At 42.5% G+C, this 22,219-nt stretch overlaps 1 protein-coding gene across 1 annotated transcript in view; it reads right to left on the bottom strand.

The window, feature by feature from the left end:
- jmy (junction mediating and regulatory protein, p53 cofactor) overlaps positions 1 to 22,219 on the bottom strand; it is a 54,607-nt gene extending 32,388 nt beyond the window's left edge. Inside the window, exon 1 of the mRNA XM_036587742.1 lies at positions 20,547 to 22,219. Within this exon, the coding sequence (XP_036443635.1) occupies positions 20,547 to 21,377 (831 nt within the window). The 5' untranslated portion in view covers positions 21,378 to 22,219. The remainder of the gene's footprint in view (positions 1 to 20,546) is intronic.

Below are 22,219 nucleotides of genomic sequence, written 5' to 3' on the forward strand. Positions count from 1 at the left end.
ACTTTTGTCTGTGTATTTTTTCTGTTTTCCTGAATCGCGACAAATACCCAAATAGAGATTTTAGTATTCAAATACTGGCACCTCGAGTGGTTAACCAAGTACTTTAGTACCCATGTACTTCCTTAATTTCTGCAGGGTTACAAATATAGTAAAACAGACTTCTTAGCACAGTAACCCCGCATTGCCTAAACCAGGGGTGTCCAAACTTTTTTCAAAGAGAGCCGGATCATACCGCGTCAAAATACCTGAGAGCCAAAATATTCTTCACAAATTATTCAAAATGCTGAGTTATTAAAATATTAATGCACAGAATCAGAGCTTTCTGTGATCATCTGTGTTTCCTATCACTGTGTAAAAGATGCACAAGGCTCCTTTTATTGTTGAATTCTTCAGAGCAGTTTGGATCAACAAGCACTTATAACAAATTAAACTATTTAAGAGTAACATTAAAACATGACTAATGTATTTATTATTTTCACATTCAAGAATATGATGCAAAAATATCATTTGTGAGACAAACTAAGCAGATTTGTGAGATAAACATAACGACAGCATCAGAAATCACTCACGAGAAGAGCAGGTTAAACAGCACAAATAACCACGTTAAAGTGTTAATATTTACTGATCTGAATTAGCTCTGATGAGAAGTCAGTGCTGTGAGACTTGAGGAGCTGCAGCTGCTTTAGTTTCTCTCCTGAATATATCCTGAATATATTCATGCTGTGTTTTATGTCTGTTGATATTAAATTCATTACAGTCTTTTGAAATACGAGGCTCATTTGCTGCGTCTCTCTGAAAAAGTTCAAATATCCATCAAACTCAGTGTTAGTTTGAGCTTCATGGCTGCAGTCTGGACTAAATGTGGTCAGTAAATGAAGCTGCAGGTCAGTCAGAGAAGAAAGGCTCTTTAACTTTAGCTAACTTCGTTACCGCAGTGCAGCGTGTTACACTGTAATCTTACAGCACTGCAGCCGCCATCAGGTGAGAGGAAGAACTGCAGCGCGCTGGCTGGAGGGCCACTTATAACACACTCTAAAACAGAAGACACGAGCTGATCAAAATCTGTCTGAGGGCCGCGTTTGACCCTGGGGCTGGACTTTGGACACCCCTGGCCTAAATGATCTGCTCCTCCGTAGTAGTCGATTTGAAATATAGATCAAATCTGATCATCTGTACAACACAGATTATTTTCTAAAGCAATTATCTGAGAAGTGAAACAAAAGTAAGCAGAGCAGCTGGGCTAGTCTGCTTGTCTTTTCACCACACTAGGTCTCCCATTGTTTTTTGATGACGAATAAAGACTCCTGCCACCTCCTGTATGGAGACTTATTTCCTTGCTGGCACAGAATGTATGTGCGGGTTAGTTGTCAGCTTTGTGGTGTGCTTAAGCGCAACTTTCTCAAAGAAGACCTGAGGCGACAGAAGGCGATCACCAGTCTGCGTCGGTTGATGCTAGGGCTGAAAGATTGTTTTTATATCGAAATCGCAATTTAAGAGAGGGCAATTTTCAAATCGCAAGAGCTGCAATTTAAAAAAACCATTATAGCCAACATTATTAGTGGGAAAATTTAACCTAATAGTACAGAGCTTGTGAACTGCCTGTAGATAAATAAGATGCAACCAAACCTCCATGTGTTGTGACATCACAACCACAACTTACTGGCTCTCTGGCACACTACATTCACGGGTCAAGCCTCAAACCAGAAAAAGTGGATATTCTGGTCTTCTCAACAAAAAAAAAAAAAGCCCGAACCTGAATTTATAGAACATAACTGCAATTTAAATCGCGGTCGCAATATTAGTCAGAAAAATCGCAATTACATATTTTCCCCAAATCATTCTGCCCCAGTTAATGCTAGTTCTTCAAAATCAGCCTGGTATGGAATAGTTAGGAAGGAAATCTGCATTTTATTCCATCACTGATGGTAGCTGCGAAAACAAATGTGTCATGACGGCAGACACTGTCTGCTTAAGAGAAGCGAAAACGAAAAAAAAAGTCCAACTGTGATTCTCACTCCTTGAGTTCAGAGCTCAAAGCAGTGCTGTGAGCCAAGAGACGGCTGGCTGTGTAATAACAGTGATCCACCACATTACTCTTGTACCAGAATGAGCTGCATACGGCTCAGCACTTAGCTTTAGCGCCTGCGCTACTATTCTTCCCTACTTCAGGGGAAAACAGAACCTCTGTGTGCCTGCAGGACTGAGCTTTCAATGATTCACCATAATATGAAATTTCTCTTTGTGCGTATGAATCAGGCATTTGTCCACAGCACAGCGTCTGTCCAGCAAGCCCTCTGGTTCAGACGCAAATCTCCATTCCTCTCCTGCGTCTCTCTAGGCTGTGCGAGCGCTGAATGCAGGAGATTGCTCTCTGTACAAGGAGATAATGTGCACCTCTGTTCTTTTCAGCACTGTTCTCAATGCCTTAGATATGAATGGGCCCTCTCTCTCTCTATACCTCTCATAATGTCTCTCGCTCTGCACCTCCCTCTCTCTCTCTCTCCGATTCTCCCTTTCCTCTGCTTCTATTTTTGTATTATTCTGCCTGCCGCCGTCTCTGTCTGCCTCACCCTAGTCTCTCTCTGCTGCTTTCTCTTATTTCCCCTCCATTTCTCTCCCTCTCTCCCTCCCTCTGTGCTGTTAACTCTCACTCTCCCTGCTCCAGGGCAGTAACACTGGCTGATTCAGCTCCAACACTGCTCCCACTGTTTACCTTGGCCGCTGGTCGCTGTGGAGACCAGGCCTCAGCCCCTGCTGAGGGAAAGCCCGCTGCCGGAAAGAGGGGCAAAGAGCGTTACATATGAACTCAGCCAACCTGGATCCAAACCGTCTTCATTTCACCTGCCTTTTTATTTACAATGTATGTTTACAATGTATGTCCTCTCTTATCGGTCAGCTACTGTGATGCCCCCACCAGATACACAGAATCAAATCAATATGACCTGGACAACTGCTAAGGGGTGGTGGGTTTAGGCAATCGCTTTCCCGCTCCATCAGCGCGTGGTCTGGGCACGTTTACAGAAAAAAAGGAGCAGTAAATATGGACCGCAGATGGACTTCTCCTTATAGTGACAGATGTCTAAGCGATATCCAGGGCACCTTTTTCCAGTAATCCATTTCAACACGGCAGGTTGTGGTAACACCACACTACCTGCTGTTCCTGCTTGAACTAGGCAAAAAATATTCTTTCACGTCAGAAACTTGGTTAGAAGAATCTTTGTTGACATTATGGTTTGGTAGCTTTTGCTATATGTTTAATAAACTGTGTGTTTACAGGCTACAAAAAATTCTTTAAGTAACTGTAAATCGGCTAAATCTTAAAGTCAAGTATCCTAAAGGCTACCATATGCGCCTTACTGCATCTCCTCTTTATATTTTTTGCCCCGATGGTAGATATGGTACATTTTTACATATGTACTGGGAGTGTTTATATGTGCGCAAGTTTTGGACTAAGGTTTTTTACATTATCAGACATTCCCAATAAAACCGTTCCAAAAACAGCCCAAACATCTAAACCAGGGGTGTCACACTCAACCAGTACAAGGGCCAAATTAAACAATCTCAACAAATCTGTGGACCAGTTTTTATTTCATTTTTAATTAACATTTTGTTATAAACCGAACTGACCACTGTTTATTCAAAATACGCACAAACAGCAGTAAAATATAAGCGTGCAGTAGACCTTGAAATATTACATGAATACTTGAAATATTCAAAATTTAAAGTACCCAGGAGCTTTGTTTTTTTAAAACCTGCCTATCTGCTTGAACTAGACACCTGACATCCTTTCTTTTCTCCATTAAAACTTGGGCTCAGTTTCTGAGCTGCTGAGCTGACGTTGGGTGTTTATGTTGGTTTAACTGCAGCTGAAATGCTGCTGGTGTGTTTGGTGATATGACTGGTGTAGAATTGTGTAGAACTGAGGTGTAACCGCTGTCCCATAGGCTGTTGTTGGGGTAGGAGAGTTGGAGCGCACATTACAGCGCACGTTGCAGTGCATGCTGGGGACTGTAGTGCAGCACATTGTGAAACGGGCTAATATTAATAGAAAATGAAAATACTTTTGCGGGCCGGATAGGATTGTGTGGCGGGCCTGACGTGGCCCACGGGCCTTGTGTTTGACACGTGGGATGTAAATGATGACTCTGAATGTAACTTAAATTGTGCCGAAAAGTGAATCTGATTGGCTGGTTTCACTGCTGCCAAAAAAATGTTAGCTTTATGCTGGCAACCTCCACATTCTCTGTGCTAGCAGCGATGGATCCTCACCTTTGTGGATATTATTAATATGGAACTTTCAACTGCAAGGATCCATGAAAGGATACATGAAAGTGCAGCTAAGAGGATTGGTAACTTATTGTGAAACGCGTTTTACTTTTACCATTTTGTTGCTATGTTCTTTGTTGCCCACAGTATTTGATATTACAATAGAGCTTTATCTTAAAAATAAAAACATTTGATCACAAAAAAGTAGCCTAAAGGCTACTGTAACTGCAAACTAGTTTTATTTTTAACAACAGACATAATCACAACACCAAAATTTTTAAGTCCCTGTTCATGTTTCATGAAAGAAGGCTGCGGCACGGCTTTATCAGTTTAAAAAGCACAGCAATGGGTGGGGGGAAGATCTACTTTGCACTGCTACAGAATGTTATGATGTCAGACAACATAGGCAAATATCTTGCCTGTACAAAAAGAAACCCATGCTACGGTTTTTTGTTTCATGACATCAGTAAAAGCAGCATCATGTCTCAGCTTTCGTACAATTTGTCGAAACGACCCAGACAAAAGCAGCAAATCAAAGTGCGTTTCAAACCAGGGAAGTATTGTGTGACCCTGCTATAGTCACACTGCAGACAGTCATGATTGCAGCTGCATGACTGATTAGAGGCTCAGGAAAGAAAGACCATGCCCTACTCTATAACCAGATGAGTTTCCGAGTATACAGCCCTGTATAGCCCTAAGGGTTAAGTTGAAAGTGCTGAAACATGTTCGCTCCAGCCGTGCAAACTAAACGACTGAATTTTTCTGTGTTCAATTACATTCATAAACTTCACGCAGACGTCGCCTTCTGAGCTCTATCCCCTCTTTAAAATCCACCGCACTATGTGAAAACTATCATCTCCAAAGCTGAACTTAAATCTATGTAACAGCGAATCCTACTGAGCAAAAGTAATGACGGTAATGCTGAATGCTCAACTCGTCTGCCTCTTCTCAGTTTCTGCTTTGCATCAATATCACTCTGCACATTAACAGTCTACAGTGGAAAGAAATATTAAAGCATTGTACTATGACATAACTTCCTGTATCATCCCTATGACTTATCTATGGCCTGCGAGTTGGCTACGTCACTCCGAACAGGAGGAACAAAGCCATGGCTGGACAAGATGATCTCATTCACAGAATATGTTGTGGAATTACAGCCAACTTGTTGCTGTCAGCTACCTACATGCACCAACTTCTCAACTGGCCACCAACAGCCCGAGCCAGTCGTGGTTTACCCTCCAGCTGCTACTTTACATACACGCTGATGATGGATGGTGAGGCACGTCCCTTCTTACTGAAGCTGCTGTGTCTGTTCTGCAGGTTTTCCCTCTTTAGTGACAGGATGGAAAACAAAGGAAAACATGTTTTGTTCAAACCATGAACCCCCATGATGCCCCAAGACCAGCTCAGAGTTTATTAACAGAGACAGAAGTCAGATCACCACATTTCAGTGGACGCTGTCTTATGGTACCTCCTCTGCTGCAGTGACCAAACCCAGTCTGCCACCTCACAATAGCCAAATCCTGGTCATCTTGAAAAAATAAGTCATATCTCTTTGTCCATAACCAGAATTTAGTGCTAGAAAAAAACTGAGAATAAGTTTTCTCACACTGGCCATTAGACGCTAAATTCAGCTGCTGTTTTTTTTAACTGGGGATCACCAGTAACTGCAATAACACTTATTCAAACACCTCTTGCAGATAAGATAATCCTTTATTAGTCCCACAAACAGGGAAATGTACAGTGCTACAGCAGCAAAGGGACAGCAAGGCACGCAAGAAAAGAAGTAATAAGAAGAGAATTAACAAGTAAGTAATTAACCTTGTTAATCACTTAACAAGGTTACAGTTTGTTACTTGTTACTATATAGACAATATATATAATATTAAAGATAAAACTCTATCCTTCACAAAAATTAATAGTATAAGATAAAATAACCCTATTAGTCCCACAACAGGGAAATTCTCAATTCTCAATATAAATAATTATAAACAAAAAAAGCAAAAAACATTTACACTGGAAGGATCAGACCAGTCCCAGTCCTAAAATTCTCTTATTTTGTTTGTTTTGAAACATCAAGACGATACGTTCACTACACACTTAAAAATGATGGTTCTTCAAGGGGTTCCTTAGTAAAGAAAATGGTTCTATACAGAACAATGAACACTCCAAAAACCCTTTACATGATTTAAATACCCAAAAAAAACAAATAAAGGGTTTGTTGCATCATGAAAGAGTTCTTCAGATTGATGGAGAATGGGTTGTGCATGGTTCTATATAGAACCTTTTGAAAAGAGCTCTTCTATTATTACAAGCTTGACATTGTAGCAACGGCAGATCCCTTTTTGAATACACACTAGGGGGCAGTGAGCACACTTGCCCGGGGCGGGGGGCAGCCCTATCCACAGCACCCAGGGAGCAGTTGGGGGTTAGGTGCCTTGCTCAAGGGCACTTCAGTCACGTACTGTCAGCTCAGGGGATCAAACCGGCAACCTTCCGGTCACAAGGCTGGTTCCCTCACCTCCAGCCCATGACTGCCCCCCTAGTAAAGGCAATGGCTCTGTTTAGAACCATGTGTTCTAACCATTTCAAACCTAAATGGTTCTTTGCATGGCGAAATTGCTCTTCAGTTTGATGGAGAATGTGCTGTATATGGTTCTATACAGGCTTTTTTGAAAATGATTTTATTTAGGGGTTCTTCTAATATTACAGGCTTGACATAATTCTCTATTAATCAGAAAAAACACTTAAGCATGAAATGGTTCTATATAGAGGCACTGAACAGAACCATCCCCTTCACTAAGGTATCTTTTTAAGTGTGTGGAAATTGCAAACGACTGCAGAAAAGGGCCATCCATTTAAGTTTTAGTGTGAGCATGCATTAACCCCACCCCCTACCTGACCATTTCGGTCAGAGAGGAGGCATCCACATGCCTAGTTTTCATCAATGTCTGCAGTTTCGATATGGTACACTAAGTGAGAAACTCTTAGAAGAGACAGAACTGCTATATACTCACTATTTCCAGTGTTTATTTCTTTGATTTTGAACGATATGCTGAAATCATTACAACCTCCATAATGTAGCTCACCACCCAGAAGCTGCTACCGAGATCATGTAGAAAGCAGCGTGTTATTTTTAAAAGGAAACAAATCTGCAAATAACAGCAAGTGACCTGACATGTAATTAGTGAGACTATAATCACTGCAGATGTATTTGGATCCTACAGCAGAGAGAAACACCAATTCTATTACGCACATCAGTAAATCTGAAGACCAGGAACAGCCATATTTGGGTATTATTTGATCCAAATGAGCTATGTAGGCTTTCAGTGGGCTTTCTATTAGGGCAACACAGCATGTTGTTTGTTAGTCATTATTGCAATGCTGGCTTTTACAATAATAATATTGCAGAAGGATGTAATATGCAAATTAGCTCGAATGTGACCAATGTGACGTGGGTGTTTGGATAAATCAGGACACATGACTCATTAAACAAACAATTTCAGCCAAAATGCAGGCCAACCTTTAAAGCTGAGGCTTGCTAATATATTTATATTATATTAGAACAATACAATCCCATATGTAGCAATGTAAAGACAGTAGGTCATTTTGTCCATATCGCACAGCCCCACAGTGTGCGCCTCTGTGTGTTTTTCGGTTTTTATGACACATTACTGCATTAATATGGATCGCACTCACACAAGCTGTTAAGAGGGTGTGCGCGTTGCTCCTCCCCTCACATTAAATTCACACATTAGCAGAACACGGCAAAACAGATGCTTTATAATTTCACCATGCGTGACTCATTCTCACTCTACACTGTTGTTCTTTGTCCTGTTTTTTTAAACTATTATCAGCCTAATGTGAAAACAATCAGTATCAGTAGCCTAAGTATGTATGGAGGGCCTTCGCAGCATCACGCTGCAAGCTCCAGTAGCACTAAATTAAAACGCTTATTTATTTTTTTGGGTTCACATTTTACTCTCTTTCATACAGAACTTAAAATATTTGTCTGAACCCAAATAGACCTGATGCTCACTTTGGTTCGGTCGGATTCAGCATTTCCCAAATTTCACACTCAGGTTCTCACAGCCCACCTTCTGCTTTCCACTGCTTCTCACTGCATTTTCCTCCTGCTGTAGTTTTTCCCCATACTTTATTCTTCCACTGTACTTTAATTACCTTAAAACTGGTTTTAATCTGATATGCTGGAGGCAATGTGTTGTTTTTAGGGCCAACGTTGAGTCAAGTCAAGTCAAAGTTTATTTATATAACGCTCTTTAAAACAGGTGTTGTCACAAGGTAGCTTTACAGAGACTCGCGCTCATAAGGAAACGCTCATGTGTGAATCGCAGAAAATCAATTCAGGATAGGACATGTTAGTGTAGCCAAAACGATGTTTATATTTGATTTGTTTGGCTCAAAAATATCTTGATATGTTCAATTCATTATAAGTAACATGCCCTGTGTAAAGAAACAGAGCTGTAGAATTAAACCGGTGAAAGCTAACATCTCACTACACCAGCAAAACAGCACAAAAACAGCACATTATCCAAAGTTCATCCAGACTAAAGAACTTTGGGACGTTGTTCTGAAGCTCTGTTTGATGAATGAATTTGCTGAAGGGTCCATACAGTTTTCCTGTTTTCCTTAAAGGGCCACTTAAGATGCCTGCGTAGTTTCACGTCCCAAAAACAATCACAATTCATTTTTTTATTACTAATTTCCATGTTCTGTCTTTGATCCCTTGGAATTAAAAAAGACTCCTTGTTACTGTGCCTTTTAGATAATATGTGGTGTTACAGAGCTGATCGGCTGCCTTGTGCTGGGCCTTGTTCAGACTCCTACCTCTTTGAATGTGGAGAGACTTATAAAGCCAGAACCAAAATCTATACTAACGTTTTAAATACATATTTGAAATCAATGTTAAAATCTGACAAAAAGAGCATAAATAGTTTGTAGCGTTTGGCTCAAATAACACATGAAAAACACAATCATGCTGAGCATTACAAGTTTCCTATTAATATTTTAACCATTCACCATATTTTAACCATTTCAACCAGCCTCATCCTTTATAATGTCTCTGATATCATCGCTGTCCAAAGAAAAACATGCATCTCTATTTTCATAAATTTTTATTTGTCTACATAATTTAAACACGGCAGCTGTCCTTTACGTCGTGTGAAAATTTCATGATGAACAGACCAATAGAAAATGCTCCCAAATCACTTGGAATAAACTATTTTTACATTAACTTACATCAAAAAGTTAAAAATGTTTTTGCCTACTCCTGTAAAGTTACAATTTGGAGAGTGATGTTTTTCTTTGGACGGTGATGTTATGAGCAGACTGACACTTCTGAACAGCTAATTATTTCATCATATGATTTTCCTTTTTAAATGTTATTTATCCATGATCTAAAGATGCTTTTATTGTGGTAATGTAACTGCTTTTATTAGAAATATCAGGTTTTATTCTGCACTTGGGGTGATGGCAAGCCAGTTTGGGTCCGTTTGAGACAGAATTTGTGGGGCTTTGGTCATTTACAGGCTCAAAACTTAAAGACTGGGTTCGCACAAAATTGTCAGGCTCTGGTCGGGTTTGGACTCAAAACTTGCTGACTCACAGAAAGTTCTCAGGCTGCATTTACGGCCCGAATAAGGCTCTACTACATTCAGAGAAATATAATTCACGAAAAAATGGTTCTGTATTAATAAGTACATTTAAAGCTGCTTAGTGTGGGCAGCCCCTCTCTTACATACACAAAGTCTGACCCTAAGGCAGGGCCCTGCGAAGTAGGGTGGGAGTCCCCATTTTGTAGGCTAATTTGAGCTAATCCCACAGCAGTGGCTACCATGGTCTGATGCTGGGAGTGTGTCTTCCCCTCCCTGGTACACTCCAGGAGTGAGACAGAGAGAGAGAGAGAGAGAGAGAGAGAGAGACAGAGAGAGAGAGAGAGAGACAGAGAGAGAGAGAGAGAGAGAGAGAGAGAGAGAGAGAGAGAGAGGCACTTTCGAACACAGTCTGAAACAGTCATCCGTCACGCAAGGCTGAACCAGACCAAATTCAGCCAACCAGACAGACGTCTTGGCATTAACTCGGTTTAAGACATCACACAGGAAGTTCATCTCTCACACATAACCTCTCTCTATTGCTCTCTACACAGCACATGCAACTCAACCGTGACCAGAGCAGTCAGTCACCGAGGTCACACATGCACGCGCACACACACACACACACACACACACACACACACACACACACAAACACTTGGTTAACCACAACCAACTCTGAGAAATTAGGCTACCTCTCACTCAAACTCACAGCCAGGCCGTAGAGAAAGGGCAGCTCAGTTTGCTTTAGCAGTCTAAAATGAACTGCACCACTGCAGGCAACATAGCACCGACATCAGCATTCTCTAGAGCAGAATTCCCTATTTCACATCTCCCTCACTCTTTCAGAGCCTGTAAAAACATGAAAACTACAGCACTCAACTGATCTATCCATGCTATTTCATTCCATATCGTCGAGTTTCCAGTTTAAAATGCTATTCTGCAGAGAAGGAATGTGCACGGCTTAACTGGTCAAGGTGCCAGTACTCAAATACCAAAACAATACTCAGGTATTCATTACATTTCATCATGGGAAGATGGAGAAAACACAGACCAACAATTCAGTGAAAGGCAACAGTTTTGCTCGTATTTGCGAGTTATGTTATGCTTTGCTAATCCTGAACATGAGTGACTGAACGTGAGCACGTTGCCACGCTGTAGAGATTACTGTATCACATGGCACATCGTCCACTGAGGAGAAAGGCTACGTTCACATTCCAGGCCTCACTGCTCAAATCCGATCTCTGTGACACGATGGTTCACACTCGTTTAGGTAAGTGACTCAAATCTGTCATAATGTGATGACCCGACGTCCTGAAATGACCCGCATACACGCATCCTACTCAGTAACGTCACGTGAATGAATCACGCGCATCATCAGCACAAACTAACGAGCAGAACGAGCTTCGCTGAGAAGATAATTAACTCTGATCAGGTGAGATGTGTTGCTTTTCCACCGGTTACAGGCTTTAACTTCATGTTCGGCGCTGCTGCCATCTGTGGGAAACACTGCATAATGTAATACTGAAATAACTACTCTGTGCAACGCTAAATACACAGCCATGTAAGAACATTACAGTGCTATAGCTACGCTATGTCTTGACTTGTTTATAACATGCTATAGACCACAAATGAACAAACTGACTATTTCCAGGGACATCTAAAGCTACGTTCACATTACCAGGTTGAAGTGGCACAAAATCCAATTTTTTGCCCTAATGTGACTCAGATCTGATGTTTCAGGGCTGTGTGGCCACGCAAATCTGATCTTTTCAAATCCGACCTGAGTCACTTTCATATGCGGTCCTAGATCGGATACGTTTTCCATTCGTGGCCATGTGACCTTAACGTGACACTCAGATCGGAATTCATGTGCTTTTTCTCTGCTGCGCCATCATTCACCGTTACCATGGCAGCAGCGCCGAACATAAGTTAAAGCCTGTAAACGATGGAAAAGCAGCTCATCTCACCTTTTTCTGCTTCGTCTCGCTCTAATAATGAAGCTGAGAGCTGATCAGAGTTAATTATCTTCTCAGCGAAGCTCATTCTGCTCGTTAGTTTGTGCTGATGATGCACGTGATTCATTCACGTGACGTTACTGAGTAGGATGTGCTCATGAGGGTCATTTCAGGACACCGGTTCGTCACATTAATGACAAATTTGAACCACTTACCTAAACGAGTGTGAACCGTCGTGTCAGAGAGATCGGATTTGAGCAAAAAATCGGATTTGAGAAATGAGGCTTGTAATGTGAACGTAGCTTATTTTCCCTGCAGAGTTTAACTCAACTCTAATGTAACACAGTTGGTGCTAACATGCAGCTCATATTCAGGCTTTCTGCAGGGTGGAAGATCGTCATCTTACCCATTTCACTATCCGCTATAATGCAAAAGGAAAGCAATTACAAGAACACTGCTTATACCCAACAGCAGCCTTAGCCCAATTATGTGCAGCAGGCCAGGTGAAAGAAGAACCAGAATAGTATCTGTAAAGGTATAACACACAGTGATCTTAGCATGCCCTCAAACAAAGCCTGACAGTCAGACAGAGACGAAAGTCCCAGACACAAATTCTATTTTAATTAGCAAGGCCCGATTCACTTACACTGGGAGTTTCCATCTGACATATGACCACTCCACACACACGCACACACATCTAGGAATTACCTAAAGCAGGTCCTTGGCTGAGGGAACTGTAACAGTCTCCTATAAATTCTTTCAAGTGATAAGTAAGTGTTTAAGAATCCTAACACTTGGAATATTCAAATGGCCCAACTTTCTCTGTGACAACAGAGGAGGCCACAGTGAAGGCCTTTGCATATTTTATATTATCAGCCAGTCCCAGCTGTGTCTGATAAGACAGCACTTTACTGCCAATCTGACCCAGCTTCGACACACTCCGTCATTCTGCAATCACAGAGGAGTCTGGGAAATCTCAGCTCTCCCCCCCACTTCCCACACTGAAAACTCTGACACCAACAGCTGACGGAAGCTGGCAGAATGTTCCAAATGGGGCTGTTCCCGCGAGAACCAGAGCAGAGAACAGGACCGGTGATGCCATAAAGGAAGCGGTGAAGTTGTGAGATTAAATGTTCCAGTACACTGGGATGGAGTCCCAAAAGGCCCCGTACTGACATAGTGCACTGTCCAGGACATGAGTTAATGGGCTAGTGCCAGTGTCAAACAAGCAGTCATTTCAAGCCTTTTTCAATTGTTAAAATCTGAACGCAAGACAGAATCGAAATTCCAGTGAAAACCGATGCAGTAGTTTACCTGCACATGCCAGAGTACAATTCCTGGGACAGCTTATGTGTAAACAGAAGCTGATACTGAAGTTTCAGTTTTTTGCGTGAGAAAAACACCACAGGAGTGTGTTTTATACACTGTAGTGAAGAAACTGCCCTTCATGCGCAGCGGCTGCTACTGCGAAAAAGCGATGCAGCGCGGTCGACAAAGCGTGTTTTTGAGACGCTTTTGTTTGTACAGTCAGGTTTTCAGTTTGAGAGAGAACAATGTCACAGCACCGTACCTTGTAGACGATTTCAAAACAAAGGAGCTGCTGGACGTTCATGCTGAGGATGTCACATTCTGTTTATTGGGACTTCGATGGCAAATGTAAACGTGTGCATGGCAAAGGTGTGGACTCCAGTCCAACTCGAGTCACAAATTTGATGACTTGAGACACGACTCAACAAAACTGAGAAAGACTTTGACTTGAACACCAATGACTAAGACTTTAGCCTCATGACTCGGAAAGACTCATGACCCAAAGTGAAGAAACATAGGGAGGCGTCTGTGAGAGTTCAAGTTCGCCTCCATAAGCTAGAAACAAGCAAAGCTGGGTCATTCTGCTTTCTGTTGTTGTCTAACTTTACTAGCGGCTCGTTTTAGTGCTGAGCTAGTTTTTATTTTCAATCCTATGCGCCCAATCTTCCCAAAAATCATCAAAAATGATCTTCATATACATACATATATACATACATCATCTAAACCACTTATCCTTATGGGTCGCGGTGGGGTGCTGGAGCCTATCCCAGCTGTCATTGGGCGGAAGGCAGGATACACCCTGGACAGGTCGCCAGTCCATCGCAGGGCAGACAGACAGACATACACAATCACACACACAATTGGCCTAACTGCATGTTTTTGGAACGTGGGAGGAAACCAGAGTACCCGGAGAAACCCACACAGACACGGGGAGAACATGCAAACTCCACACAGAAAGGACCCTGGTCACCCGGCCAGGAATCGAACCCAGGCCCTTCTTGCTGTGAGGCGACAGTGCTACCCACTGCGCCACCGTGCCTCCCCGATCTTCATATAGCATTTTTAAATTAAATTTAATAGCACTTTGAAACTTGTCCTCATGTGAAGCTGCACTACTCTTTGTGTACACCAATATGTCTGTCATGGTTATCTGTGTACCATGGATTTTGCATTTTATTTGGAGAAAAGGAGAAAATACTAATACCAAAATAATACACAACCACACACAACTAACATGCTGCCATTACCATTATTTTGGTGATCAGTGTTGAAATGGCCTTAAATCAGCTGAAGAATGCAAAGCGACTTGTTTAGGACTTGAGACTTGTCTCTATCGACTCGGGACTCGACTGTCTTGACTTGAGACTCAGGACTTGAACCAAGACTCCACTGTCTTGACTTGAGACTCCACTGTCTTGACTTGAGACTTCACTTGAGACTTGCCTGTATTGACCTGAGACTCCACTTGAGACTCCACTGTACTGACTCAGGACTTGAACAGAGACTCGAGAGACTGTCTTGACTTGGGACTTGACTCGGGACTCAAATGTCAAGACTTGAGACTTACTTGTTACTTGCCACTCAGTGACTTGTTCTCACCTCTGGCGCATGCGTCCTTGTAAAACACTGTATGAAAAAATCAGGCTTTACCTTTCAGAGCAGTGGTGAGCCTGCTTCCTCAATTACTGTTGTTTGGTAGAGTCACCGATCTTGCCCTGTCACCCACCCCTTACTGCATCTGTTTATCCAAGCTGCAGGCATGACGACAACCAGGCCATTTTCACCGGCTGAACCAACAGCTGGCCAATACACACTTAGGACTTTTCTATGTCACGGCATCCTGTCTGGAAACCATTCACACCGGCCGCAATGGCTTCCTGTCTTTGTTGATTTAAACACCCTTTAAACTTTGATTCTCTTCACACCTACAGCATGATCACTCTCGCTCTTTACTTCTCAGTCCTTATATCCCTTTTTTCCCTTCACACCTTTTTTCTATTCCACCTCAAATGCGCGCTCACTCTCTTACTATCCTTCACCGCGTCTGTATTCGGTGTTCCCCCTGCCTCTTTCTGCATTGTTTATTAAAGAGTACGGTGAGCACTAGCTTGTGTTTATGTCTGCGAAGGCGTATGTATTTTGGTCACTGGTATTGTTCAGCCTAGGCACAAGATAATGGCCTCCCCTGGGGTCAGACAAGGTCACCATGGTAATATAGCACTTAGATTTTATCGATAAAAACAACTCCAGAAGGGCAAAACGCCAAATATAGAGCAATAGAGGTGTAATAACCAATCAGACTGAGCTGTATTGACAAGGACAGCCTGATGAATTATTAACTTACACAAATCATGCCATCTCTGCTCTTCAAACAACACTCCGCTGAAAGCCTAGATGTACAGGTAGTTAAAGCTTTTGCATTGAGTAAAGTAAAGCTCATTAATAATTAAGGTTGCATATAGATCATCATCGTGGCTATAGCTACAAGTAGCTCATGAAAAACAAATCATAGTCCTTTTTTCTTCTTTAACCTCTTCAACTCCTTGAGACCACCGGTGGTTCCAAAACGCACTTCGTCATATTCTTCATAACTTTCATATTTCATAAGCTACTTTCAAAAGGTGGGGGTCGTATGAGAGCTGTAACTGTCTTCTTTCCAGCCAAATAGATGGGTGATGTAATTTTAAACCCTTATAATAAAAGAAGCTGAACTCACTATTTTTTGTCTACTGAAAGTCGTCCCATTTTTCCACAAATCTGGGCTTTAAACTATAAACAGACGGCGTCTCTTCAGTGATCTGCTCTGTAAAAATTATTTTTATAAAAAAATTCAAAAAGCGTCTAAGGTTTTTGGCTTTCAGCAGTAAACTGTAAGCATATAGCAACATGTGTGATCATAAAACACATTTTCTGTTAATTTGAGGTGAACTTTTACAAAAAAATAAATTAATCAATTAAATAAAAATTTACATTTATTTCATGCAATTACTGAATAATTTGCCTTACGATTTGGTCATGTAAATTCAGATGGAAAAACCGAAATATAACCTGGTCGATAAGAGGTTAAAAAAGAGATCAATCAGATCAATCCTCTCAACTTGGTAGACACTGGAAGCTGGAGCAAATAAAGTATTTCAGTTTAGTACTGATAATAATGCAGACAGTGTAATAAGCCTGTCTCTATTCTGAAAATACTGCTTCCTCTGTACCTCAAAATTGACAGCAGGGAGGAAAAGCACACTGCTCATAAGCGTATATTCAGCTCTAGGCTAATATATTCACATTCATTATAATGTTGACTGCTCAAAATGCTCAGAAAACCAAAACATTAACTTAAGGCAGTTCACATGTTTGTTGTGTCGTAAAATGTGTTATATTGAATTATGACCTAATGCTAAGTGTATAAAAGAAATCAGGACTGAAAAGACTTCAGAAGCTGGGACTGTTTACTGTCCAGACTTCCAAGAAAACGAGAAGGTAACCTACTTAAGACTGTCATGAGAAAATCTGATTTTTATGATTTTATTGCCGGTTTTAACAAAGTCAACCTCCTTAAGAGCCTAAAGGAGCCGAATCATGACTAAACCACTGTGTGAATGTGTGTTTCCACCCTGTGGCCGGAGGGGTCAGAACCGCATGGGTCAAGTAAAGTTCTAATGAGCCGGCCCCTGGCTAATGACTCACACTAAAAACATGACAACAGCACTGAAAGATACAGGGAGCAAGAAAGAGAGAAAGAGACGGAGAGAGAAAGAGAGAAAAGGATGTACGAACTATGCGGAGGAAATGATAAAACACAGGCCAAAACCGAGCTGAAACTCGGCGGTTTGTGGCAGACATCCTCCACTTCTGTTTCCCACTGCACACAAAGGAAACTGAGGCTGGAGATGCATCAGTCAGTGTAATGAGACCAGACATATGAGGGGGGAATCAGACTGCTGGGCTGTCTCTCATTTGACATAGTGCACTACATGGGGTGCAGCTCAAGCCCTAAGAAGTGCACTCTGTGTTCGTCATTTTAGGTTCATGTTTTAAGACTTTCACCTTTACATCAAGCCAGTCTACCCTTGAACGATGAGTTCCACTTCTAAAGTTTTGACTAGTTTTTTACTAATGAAACCTGCTGTTAAACATTGCACGAATGCATTTTTGTACAAACAACCAGTTTGTTTTGTTTTAAACATGTATGTACATTAATTAAAATATTATTTTATTTTGCTTTTAACTGTGTTTCTCATGTCCCCCCACTGTAAATGAGACCTTGGTCTCAGAGGGTTATCAAATGTTAAACAAATGATTGATTGATTGACTATAACAACCCTACTTTTGTCTTAATAATATGCTCTTTAACTAAACTTCTCACTTTATTATTCCACAACATGAATCAGCAAAGAAATTCCTCACCAGGAAGTTATACTCTGGCTTTGTTAATCATTGCTTGATTCCTTGTTTGTACACTAATTAAAATGTTATTTTATTTTGCATTTCACTTTGTTTTTCCATGCCTCCACTGTAAATAAGACCTTGGTCTCAGAGGGTTAACCCTTCCACCTGTATAAATAAACAAATGACTGACAGACTGATTGACTGTAATAAGGGTATATTTTGGTTTTTCCATCTAAATTTACATGCCCAAATCCTAAGACAAATTTTTCAGTAACTGCATGAAATAAATGTAAAGTGTTGGTGTTTTTTTTTGTGGCTCCCCACAAAATTAACAGAAAATGTGCTTTATGATCATAAACATAATGCCATATGCTTACAATTTACTGCTGAAAGCCAAAAATCTTAGACGCTTTGTATTTTTTTAATAAAAATATTTTTTTTACAGTGCATATCCCTGAAGAGACACCCACCTTTTGAATGTAGCTCATGAAATATGACAGTTAAGAAGTGAAGAATATGACGAAGTGCGTTTTGCAACCACCGTTGATTCCACGGAGTTAAACAGGTTAAAAAATGTTATACGTTCTTTCACCAAATTTCCAAAACCAACGCAAACTCACTGTGTGTTTATTTAGTATCTGGAATTATCGCTCCACGACATGAATCAGCAAAGAAATTCCTCACCAGGAAGCCAAACTTTGGCTTTGCTAATTATAGCTTGATTCCTTTACAGGCCTTTCGACCCAACCGTCCTCAGAGCAGATCGTCTCCATCACTGACCACGCTCACTCTAGCCTAACGGTAGCACCAGCTGATCATACCCACGTACTTTACAATGCGCTCAAGTGCCGAACGCTGACAACAGCAGGGCAGATCACATTTCAGTGGGATAAAGGTCAACAGATGGCAGCTCAGGGGCTTTCGGGAACAAAACGATATTCAGAGCTGCGTGCGGCTCTAGTGGACACTCAGAAAGAGTCCTGCGTGTCTACTTTTCACATCAGCAGTCCGTGTGCTATAAATTAAGCCTTTGTTCGCTGTGCAATTAAACATGCCCTCTGTTTTCACTGCGTTTGGCATGAGCATGAGGATACAAGTTTCTGACTTAACGCACCAGAAGGCAGTTTCAATATGACAATCTTCCAAGACACAAACATGACACTGCAGTTCTTGGTTTGCAAATCAATCAATGAAGTATTAATAGCAGATGCTTGAGCTCTGTTTTGGAACGCAATCCGTAGAGATGCTCTGACAGGACTGCCAACAATGACAAGCATTTTTAAACACAAGAGGGACAACAAATTGGCACCAGCACTTGGCTAAAGCATATGTACCTCGGATTCCGCTTGGTTTCACAGCTCCAGTCCTGCAGTCCACCTGCACAGCAAGGTTTTATACTTTTTCAGCATCTGAGATGCATCATCAGCTCATATCCAAGTCATCTGTGAGCCGAAACACGTGTTAAGGCAGGGTACGGGCAGGTGGGCCTGCAGAACTGGAGCCGGGAAACACCTTCACTCCACATCTTTGTGTTTTAGCCATCTAATGATGCGCACAAAAGTTCTTTGTGAGCTTAACCAGGTGTGTTAGAGCAGGCAAAGTGCAGGTGTGTCTCCAAGACAGAAAAACAGTGCATTAGGTTTATTTCCAGGAAATGAAAAGACAGTTTATGGTGCTGTTCTGAGTTTTCCTGGCACATTAATCACACTCAATAAACCTAGTGCAGTGTTTCCCAGCTCCAGTCATAAAGTCACACCAGCCAGTTATCTAGTCCTTCCTGGGTTGAATAAGGTGTTAGAGCAGGAAAAGTGCAGGTGGACCCCAAATACTGGGGCTGGGCTGCCGTTCCATGAGATAAAGAAGCAGTTTGTGGTTAAAGAACCTGACAGTGGATTAGACTCACTTCCAAGAGCTAAACGTATAGTTTGAGGCACTGTTTCCCAACTCCACACTCTTAAAAAGTTCTTCAAGTGTTCTTTAGTAAGGGGATTGGTTCTGTGTAGTTCTATACAGAACCATTTCATGCTTTAATGGTTCTTCAGATTGATGGAGAATGTGTTACATGTAGAACCCACATGAAAATGGTCCCACATAGCATCAAAAAGCATTATTCTATTGTTATGATGTCAACAATAACAAAGTCCTTTTTAGTGCCATATAGAACCACTTCCAAAAAAGTTCCATATAGAACCATATATAACACATATATATAACCACGTATAACAAAGAACACATTCTCCATCAAACCGAAGAACAGTTTAAGCATCAAATGGTTCTATACAGGATTCATGGTTCCACACAGAACTATGAGTACTACGTAGAACCATTTCATGCTTAAGTGGTTCTTCAGATTGATGGAGAACGTGTTCTATAGAGTCTTTTTGAAACTGGTCCCATATAGCACCAAAGGGGGTTCTATTATTGTTATCATGTCAAGCTTCTAACAATAGAAGAGCCCTTTTTCACGCTATATAGAACCATTTCATGCTTAAGTGGTTCTCCAGATTGATGGAGAACATGTTCTATAGAGAGTCTTTTTAAAACTGATCCCATATAAAACCAAAAAGAGTTCTACTATTGTTATAATGTCATGCTTGTAACAACAGAAGAGCCCTTTTCGGTGCTATATAGAACCATTTTCAAAACAGTTCTATATAAAACCATGTATAACACGTTCTCCATCAATCTAAAGAAGCGTTTAAGCAGGAAATGGTTCTGTATAGGACTCATGGTTCTACACAGAACCATTCCTTTTGCTAAAGAACCCTTGAAGAGCCATCTGTTTAAGAGTGTAGCCCTGGAATCATATCATTAGATAATTAATGGGTCTTTTTTGAGCAGGAAAAGTGTAGGTGGACCTCCAGAGTTGGGTTTCTTCCCCTGGAATCTAGCCTTTCTGGATCTGTTATGAAGGTAAAACACGAGCTGGTCGAGTGCTGGTGGACTACAAGACTACAGCTGGTCATTCTTTCCATAACACCCATAAAATAAAGGGGTAACTTGTGAACCTTCTCACCTCCTGCAATCTCTTCTTGGCTCTCTGCAGCGCGTCCTCATAGCCTTTCTGCCTCAGCTCGCTCAGACTCTCATAGTACTCCTCCGAGTCGTCGCCGTCGGCGAACAACACCTGCGAGAGGATCTTCCAGCCGCACGTGTCCAGCGCGTGGCCCAGGTAGACCTGCAGCTGGTAGCAAAGAGCCTCCATCTCCCTCTGTGTGAGCTGCGGGTGGCCGAAGAGCACGGACCACACGGCCGAGGGCTCCTCGGGGAAGGCGGGCAGGCAGGGCTCCAGGTCCGAGTTGACGGCGCACAGCTGCAGGTGAGCGGCCCGCACGTCCTGGAAGGAGAACAGGCCGGCCCAGCTGAAGTCCTCCCGCAGGCCCGCGTCCGAGTCCTCCGCGTCGTCCGCCGCCGCCACCGGAGGAGAACCACCGCCGCTGACCGGCTCCACCACCTCCACGTCCCCGGAGACGGCGTCTCCAGTCCCAGTCCCGACCCCAGCTGCTTTACTGGGACTCCGCGCGGGCCTGCTCTTGTCCGCTTTCGCCGCCTCAGCCTTCTCCTTCACCGGGCTTTTCACAGGCCTCCTCTCCTTGAGCGGGCTTCGCCGGCTTGCATCGTCCGCGGCCGCCGGAGCCGACTCGCCTTCCTCGGCAGCATCAGCGAGCGAGTCCCGCAGGGCGGTGCGCTTCTGCACCGTCCGGTCGTGGCACGTTATGGCGAACTTGCCCTCCACGTCGTTCCAGGCCACGATGAAGACGAACTTGTGCTTCTCTTTCTCGTCGAACACGTTCGGCCGAACCGAAACCCAACCGGACTCCAGAGAATCCTCCATCGCGAATGACATGTCACGGATGCGCGCGGCTCTCCGTGTGCGGCTGCCTCTCCTCTTCAAAGCTAATGCTAACCGATATTTTGTAGCAGCTCCTTCTGTCCCGGCCGACAAAACTAACCAACTAACCGAAACAAAACAACGCGACTCGGCTCGGCTCGGCTCGTCTCCTCCGCCTCCGCTCGAGCCTCGGAGGCTAAAAACGGACCGTGTTTTGGGTCGAAGGTCTGCTCGGTTAAACTGAACGGAGCCGACGGATGAGATAAACACCTCTCTCTGACTCCTCGCCGCCTCCCGAACTACAAAACTCTCCTTTCTCGTTCATCCTTCCTTCCCTCGCGCCGTCTTCGCCCTGGTGATACCGACAGCTAACGGCTTTCCTGCTCGCCGGTTGTTTGTAGCTGTCGGTTGTTTCTAAATCTGTATTCTTGCTTTATTTATTTATTTTTCTGCTCGGGCCTCTTTTGTGCTGCTCTGCTCTAACGGACAATGCGGACTCGCGCTGCTCGCCCGTCACGTGGGAGGATTTTGTTTACAAGCGCGCGGCTGGCCGTGACGTAGCAGCAGAGCCCGCTCCCCTCCCTTCACTTTTTAGCCCCGGAAAGTTCGATTCAGTTAACCGAACCGATTCCTTAGAGCCGTTCGTTTCAACTAATGGAAAGCTCGTTTGAACCGATTCATTGATCCACAACGTCAGCGTTATTCTCATCCTCTTATATAGGATGACGAGCGGATCTGATTCCGAAAATGGTTTTGAAATGGATCCTTAAATATGATGAATGATGAGAAGAGCAGTGCTTTCCTCAATCATTTCTGCAGCGTTTGAATTCCTCAATGTCTGAATTATTGACATTGAC

Source organism: Colossoma macropomum, unplaced genomic scaffold, assembly GCF_904425465.1.
Source record: "Colossoma macropomum unplaced genomic scaffold, Colossoma_macropomum, whole genome shotgun sequence".
Lineage (NCBI taxonomy): Eukaryota > Metazoa > Chordata > Actinopteri > Characiformes > Serrasalmidae > Colossoma > Colossoma macropomum.